The following is a 7,500-nucleotide window of genomic DNA, read 5'->3' as shown; positions in this document are numbered from 1 at the left end:
ATTTACCAAAATCTATCATTATCATCACCCTTACCCTTATCATCACCACCTCCACAATCACTATTGTAATCATCGTGACCGTCCCCATCTGACGCTTACCTGATCCGAAAGGCATGAAATTCTCCGGCTTGTAAGGCTTTCCCTCCTCCGTGAGAAAATGCTCAGGGTAGAAACGGTCAGGATACTTCCAGTATTTTGGATCCTTTAAACCGTGCGACAAATTGAACATAACTGTTGTACCTGTTATGGACAGAGGATATTAATGAACTGAATGATATACTGATTACAGGTAAGGGTCAATGATGATGATGATGATGATGATGATGATGATGATGATGATGATGATGATGATGATGATGATGATGATGAATTATTATAATTATAATCATGATAATTGATTATTATCATCATCATCATTAAGACATAAAAAAAGAATATATAGGGTTACAGTTTCCACAAAATTAGGTTTGGTCAGGAAGTAGTTATTATCTTTTAAATTATACTTCCATACATATTACAGTATATGTAAATGATAAAAATGCTCACCTGAAATGTTTCACACTGAAATGGTAGCATTTAGATTTAGCAGCCAATTATAATAATAATAATAATAATAATAATAATAATAATAATAATAATAATAATAATAATAATAATAATAATAATAACACACACACACACACACACACACACACACACACACACACACACACACACACACACACACACACACACACACACACACACACACACACACACACATATATATATGTAGATAGATAGATAGATAGATAGATAGATAGATAGATAAATAGATAAATAGATAGATAGATAGATAGATAGATAGATAGATATAGATATAGATTTTTTTTTTTTTTTTTTTTTTTAAGCCTAAAATAAACGTTTTGGCAGCAAACTGTGATCATATAAGCATTATTAATACCATTTCTTTAGGGTGTACTGAGTGCACTAAGTTCTTTTCTTTTTTCATATGCTAAAATTTCTGTTTTGAAATCTGATATTAATGTTGAAATGTAAACTTTACTGTACATTTCTTGAAATTCCTATATCATCAGAAATTCAAGACTTCATTTTCCTGACCTTTTGGGATATGGTAGCCAGACACGGAGGCAGCCTCGGTCGTCTCGTGGGGAACTGCAAATGGGACGAGGTCTGCAACGCGCTGCACTTCGTATATGGCAGCCGTTGTATAAGGCAAACTGAAATGTAACAAAGATGTAAACCAATTCTTACATAAAAAAAATAAAAAAATAAAAGATAAGAACCAGTAATGAAATGTTTTGCAATAGCAGATAGTGAAAGGAAATGACCATGCACTCGACTTGAAATTGTTTACGAGATTGCAACAAGAAAGAAAAGAAGGCAGAACTATAACAAACATAATGAGAGGCCACCATTTGAAAAGGACAGCCAGATTAAATATTCTTTTCAAAGCTAGATAATTCACCAGTGATATCACCTTTTCCTAGAACCATAACCCAAAATAACCTTTATAACCGTATGTTAGGACCACTTCCTGAATTAAAACTTCAGCAGCTATTTCGTATCATGAAAGTAACGCATTATAAGGAACTCCGACACTCCCTTCCATGGATTCTGTCACGCCGTTTGGGAATTTGAATTCTTCCCATACTCCTTTTGCTTCAGTGAGGCGGAGGTGCAACTTACGACAGACTGACAGGATACTAAATGTTTGATAACTGCCAGTCATCATCATTATTTGAAATACAACAATCTTCATGAACTCCTCAAGTACATATCCACCTCAACAAAAATACCTGAATACAGTACTTACTTGGGCTGATTATTTTTGTAATAACTGTTTAGAAAGGAATCTGAATTCACGAAAACTATGGAAAGGTCTGCTGCCTTTTCAAATATTTTTTTTCTAATACTCAAATAATTATTATGGCCTGGATGTTGGTGCAACTTGATGACCAGTAGCTAATTTTGTGTATCTTATGTTGATGATAGAGGTACAATTATATACTGTAATACAAAGTAAAACCATCATTTAAACATATATACATTACCTCTCTATTATCAAACATCTGTACATTTACCTGTCCATGTGAGTTAATGTAGGTAATTTATCCTCCCCAAGAACTTCATCCAATTCCTTCTGTATAGTATTTTGGACATCTGGGTTGGATGCCAAAAGATACACCGCCCACCATAAGGTAGACGCAGTTGTTTCACTTCCAGCCAGAAACAACTCAAAGATGTTGGCCTTTAGATGATGCACTGCAGGAAAAAAAATATATTTAATATGTATATGTTAATGGTATATTGGTTTAACTGTTGCTACTAAGAAAATACACAATACAGCAATTATTTATGGACAAAATGTGTGTGATGCATGAATGTGTGTGTCTGCACATGTGTATGTACATCTGCATGAAAACTTACTATTTAGTGGTGTCTCTTTCCCTTCAGTTTCTGCTTCTTTCATTTCCTTAAGATATTCACTAACATAACTAAAGGAGCTTTCATTAGCTGACAATTCCTTTTCATATTGAGCAGTTTCATCCTGCAAAAATCAGGAATGGACATATTATGTCTGAAATATTCTCAAATTTCTAAAATTATCTTACAAATATCTCTACTGTAATTTTTTGCTTCCCAACTGGTCTCATCATTATTCATTACTGTATTCAATATCATCATTATATTGTTTAAAATTAAATGCTTACTATTGTAACATTCACATCCTTACCCAGAATATATCTGTTAGTATCAGTCAAATTCTATGCATCAAGGTAAAGTTACATTTATTAACAATTATTAACAACAATTATTAACAAATATTAACAATTACATTTACTGACTTGCACTATATATGTATCTTTCTTTTGCATAATTTTGACATATGAACATCTATATCTCCTGTTCCTTAAATCTCACCTCAATAAACTTCAGAAGTTGTCTCATGTAAGTATCTTGACTCTTGTAAACATCTAAGTTTGGGAAGAACTTCTTAATAATTGGGTATCTGTAAATATTCATAACACTGTTATTTTGGCTCCAACTTGCCTCTCACCACAAAATTATTTCAAATGTAAATATCAAAGGATTTAGTTGAGCAACTGATTGTGCTGATACAGAATTATTGTGAACAGAGAGAAGAATAAGGAATGACAAGAGATGAAAGAGGAAGAGGGAAGAGAGGGAGAGGGAGAGGGAGAGGGAGAGGGAGAGGGAGAGGAGAGGGAGAGGAGAGAGAGAAGAGAGAGAGAGAGAGAGAGAGAGAGAGAGAGAGAGAGAGAGAGAAGAGAGACAGAGCAGAGAGAGAGAGGGAGACAGAGAGAGAGAGAGAGGAAGAGAGAGAGAGAGAGAGAGAGAGAGAAGAGAGAGAGAGAGAGAGAGAGAGAGAGAGAGAGAGAATGTCCACTATATCCAACACAAAGAAGAACACCTGTAAGCTGGGTGGAAAGGGTTAAAGGACTGCAGCATCTTGTTGACTTTATCAACAAGTTCATGCAGACGGACATCGTCGTGAGAAAAGCGCTTCCCGATAACCATAGCCCAAATCACGTTGATGATACTGCTGTTGAATGTCAACTGTAAGAAAACAATACATCTCAATACCAGTCAGAATAATTCCTGTCATCATAATCTGCAAATCTCTTTAAAAAAATACATGACTTCTCTTACCCCAACGTCGATTTTTTGACCTTCAGTTTGGGAAAAGGTGTTGATCAAGTCCTCCAGCTCCTTCTGCATAATTGGCTCAATACTGTTTCTGCCAAAGCCTAGGTCCTTGAGGGTCCTTAGTGTGAAACGCCGCTGGTTTTTCCACACATCTCCACTGGTTCCTAATATACCTGAAAGTGTTTATAATGTACAAAATGTTCAAATTGTGGGGGAAAAAAAAATATATATATATGAATAACAATTAAATCTTATGCAGTAATGTTTTACCAATTGATAATACTTTGTATCATTAGAGAAATACAGTGAGAAAAAAAGAAATGTGCAGATGGAAAGGTTAAATGAGGGGAAAATTTAAAAAAAGAAAGAAAGAAAACAAGAGAAAGGTAAAGCAAATAGGGCCAGAAGAGAAGAGACAGAAAAATTTAATGACAAAAAAAAAAGAGAAAAAAGAAAAAAGGGGAAGAAAAGAAAATATAAAGAAGACACAGGAAACAAAAAACACTAAAACCAACCCAAAGGCATCTTTTTCCCGCTGATAACTTCATCTCGCAGTGAAAACAGATAGAGGTGTTTGCGTCCAGAAAATACTGGATCTGCAAGAAGTGGCTTCATCAGAGCTGGATCATTCACGATGATGGACCTGAGGAATTCATGAATACAGTCACTTTGAAAAATATTGTCATTATTCATTTACTTCTACATTTAACGGGTAAACTAGATTTCGCAAATCATCTTTAAATATATTAACATAGCTATATATAATGATTTAAAAATCAACATTGATTTGATGTTTCACATAAAAAGAAATTGGCTGTTTTTGTATCATCTGTCTATCTCCCTATCTATATACATATTTGGGTTTCTAATGGTAAAGCTATGTTATATATAAAAAATAATCTGCATTGTCTCTAAAAAAAACAATAAATGAACTTACCAGTTATCAAAGACCTTGTAGCTACATATAGGTCCATATTTCTTCTGAAATCTGTTGAAGGATTCCTTTGGTGATGGCAAGATGGAGAGAATGCTTCCCACAAGTGGCAAGGCAAATGGACCTACAAGTATATATTGTAAAGTATTAATGTTTTCAACGACACACTGATTAAAAGCAGCACATTGCAAAAACAATAGGAAGACCCCCCACCCCCTCCAGTTTCAAAAGAACCTTATTTTTCCCTAACTTTTTGACAGGACAAAAACCTCCAGTTTGCAGTATCAGTATTCTTCAAAAATACAAGCAATTTAATATTTTAAAAGATGGGGCCTACGTTGAAAGAGATTGTTAAAGCATATATGGGTCTCTTTATGTTAATGAAAATTAGTAATAATAACCTTGCCGAGGCTAATGTTACATTTGCCAAGAGAACAAATGAACTTATTCATTGTGATAACTGTAGAAAACAGTATGAATGAGATTGAATATCTTCACATGCAAGAGATATACCTGACTGCTTTCAATTATATCTTTACCAAAAATACATCTATATCTGATATAATCAAAATCAGTCAAGTACATCACTTGCACTTTGAAGATATTAATTCTCATTCTTACCTTTTCCTACACATGACTATCCCATTATCACTTTATTTCAAATGTGGAAATATGTAATACTAGTTGAGTCCAAATAAGGAAATATGATAATTTTTTACAAGATTATTGTAAACAATATGTTTTTAACATTGGGGGATATGGACACACTGGTCTCCCCAACTCATCTTAAAACTGTCTCCTGCTCCTCTCTCTCTCTCTTTCTTTCTTTCTTTCTTTTTCTTTCTTTCTTTCTTTCTTTCTTTCTTTCTTTCTTTCTTTCTTTCTTTCTTTCTCTCTCTCTTCTCTCTTCTTCTCTCTCTCTCTTCTTCTCTCATCTTCCTGCTCTCTCTCTCTCTCTCTCCTCTCCTCTCTGCTCTCCTCTCTCTCTCCTCTCTCTCTTCTTTCTCTCTCTCCTCCATCTCTCAAAACTTCTCCTGTCTCTTCCTCCTCCTCTATTCTCTTCTCCTCTCTTCTCTCCCTCTCCTCACTTCTCTTCTCCCCATCTCATTCAAACCATCTCTGCTGCTCTTCTCTCTCCTCTGATTTTCATACACTCTATTTCTCCCCATCTCTAAAACCTCCCATCACTAGTTCTGAACAGTGTGAGAGGACTCTTGCAATATCCTATGCTTCAGCCTGCAGCTCCTCAAATCATTTCAAGTTATAATTCAGGCAATGTAATACCTAGCAAATGATATAAATCACCAAACACCACTTGTACTCAAACAAAATTATAAAGAGTCAAACAAGACAATTCAAAGTTTTGACAACTATATTTTCAAGGAGTAAAATATAAAACAAAATATATAAAGCAGAGTTAAACAGTATACTCATTCACCTGGAGGATAACATGGTGGTCGTAAAGCCGCTTTGTAGAAAATAATAAAAATCACCGTTATTGCAAGTGCAACAGTAGTCCACATCTTGTGCAGATGAGATCACTGTGGAAGACGGACACCTGCAAATTAAATAGCACTGTAATATTTTGTCACTCAACAACACTGGAAGATTCAGTTACTGCAAAATATTTGCAAGATTTATCTCTTAATACTATTATAAACTTAATAACTGCAATTAAGGTCTGAATGATCCAGTTACTAAATAACACCATTCATTTCAGTTTTTAATAACAATTAGATTCCGTTATTAAATAAAAAATTGATATTCACTAAACAACATTGCAAGACTGACTTACTAAATAACATTTAAGACACAGTCACTAAAATGTGTGAATCAGTTATTAAATAATATTGTAATATTGTTACTGATTATTACTGTTAGAATCAGTTAGCAAATAACATTAGCTAGTATTCAATATAAGATTATACTATCAAATAATCCAAATAAATATTGGTGTGTGTGTGTGTGTGTGTGTGTGTGTGTGTGTGTGTGTGTGTGTGTGTGTGTGTGTGTGTGTGTGTGTGTGTGTGTGTGTGTGGTGAGTGAGTGAGTGAGTGAGTGAGTGAGTGAGTGAGTGAGTGAGTGAGTGAGTGAGTGAGTGATTGAGGGAACGAGGGAGTGCGTGGTGAAGGAATGGGAATGGGAGTGGGAGTGGGAGTGGGAGTGGGAGTGGGAGTGGGAGTGGGAGTGGGAGTGGGAGTGGGAGTGGGAGTGGGAGTGTGGGAGTGTGGGAGTGCGGGAGTGAGTGAGTGAGTGAGTGTGTGTGTGTGTGTGTGTGTGTGTGTGTGTGTGTGTGTGTGTGTGTGTGTGTGTGTGTGTGTGTGTGTGTGTGTGTGTGTGTGTGTGTCTGTGTGTGAGTGAGTGAGTGGTGAGTGAGTGAGTGAGTGAGTGAGTGAGTGAGTGAGTGAGTGAGTGAGTGAGTGATTGAGGGAACGAGGGAGTGCGTGGGTGAAGGAATGGGAATGGGAGTGGGAGTGGGAGTGTGGGAGTGAGTGTGTGTGTGTGTGTGTGTGTGTGTGTGTGTGTGTGTGTGTGTGTGTGTGTGTGTGTGTGTGTGTGTGCGTGCGTGTGCGTGTGCGTGTGCGTGTGCGTGTGCGTGTGCGTGTGCGTGTGCGTGTGCGTGTGTGTGTGCGCGTGCGTGTGCGTGTGTGCGTGCCTTTTCGTATTTTTTGTGTGCGTGTGTGCGTGCTTTTTCGTATTTTTTGTGTTTGTGTGTGATCCAGGATCTCCATGTTTCCAGCATTTTTCAGTTTAAAGTCTGTCTTTCTTCGCCAAAACAAAAATTTCCCTGCCGATCTAACCACAATTCACCTCCTTCCGCCACTGACACATTCTTACAAAACCAATTTATGAACTATCTGTACGTGCTCCTTGCACAAGTGTACTGTATATGA

The 7,500-nt window shown here is 36.3% G+C and overlaps 1 protein-coding gene across 4 annotated transcripts in view; it reads right to left on the bottom strand.

Moving 5' to 3' along the window:
- LOC119576365 (cytochrome P450 2J3-like) overlaps positions 1–7,500 on the bottom strand; it is a 13,258-nt gene that overhangs the window by 592 nt on the left and 5,166 nt on the right. For all 4 annotated transcript variants that reach the window (XM_037924248.1, XM_037924144.1, XM_037924060.1 and 1 more), the window contains exons 2-11: positions 6,045–6,164; positions 4,610–4,730; positions 4,188–4,315; positions 3,676–3,845; positions 3,437–3,582; positions 2,926–3,013; positions 2,431–2,551; positions 2,085–2,265; positions 1,102–1,220; positions 100–240 (exon numbers count right to left, since the gene is read on the bottom strand). In XM_037924248.1, coding sequence (XP_037780176.1) covers positions 100–240; positions 1,102–1,220; positions 2,085–2,265; positions 2,431–2,551; positions 2,926–3,013; positions 3,437–3,582; positions 3,676–3,845; positions 4,188–4,315; positions 4,610–4,730; positions 6,045–6,129 — 1,300 coding nt within the window. In that variant the 5' untranslated portion in view covers positions 6,130–6,164. The remainder of the gene's footprint in view (positions 1–99; positions 241–1,101; positions 1,221–2,084; positions 2,266–2,430; positions 2,552–2,925; positions 3,014–3,436; positions 3,583–3,675; positions 3,846–4,187; positions 4,316–4,609; positions 4,731–6,044; positions 6,165–7,500) is intronic.

This window comes from Penaeus monodon, chromosome 1 (assembly GCF_015228065.2).
Source record: "Penaeus monodon isolate SGIC_2016 chromosome 1, NSTDA_Pmon_1, whole genome shotgun sequence".
Lineage (NCBI taxonomy): Eukaryota > Metazoa > Arthropoda > Malacostraca > Decapoda > Penaeidae > Penaeus > Penaeus monodon.
The sequence above is the reverse complement of the archived record's forward strand: the minus strand, read 5'-3'. Positions and strand labels throughout refer to the sequence as shown.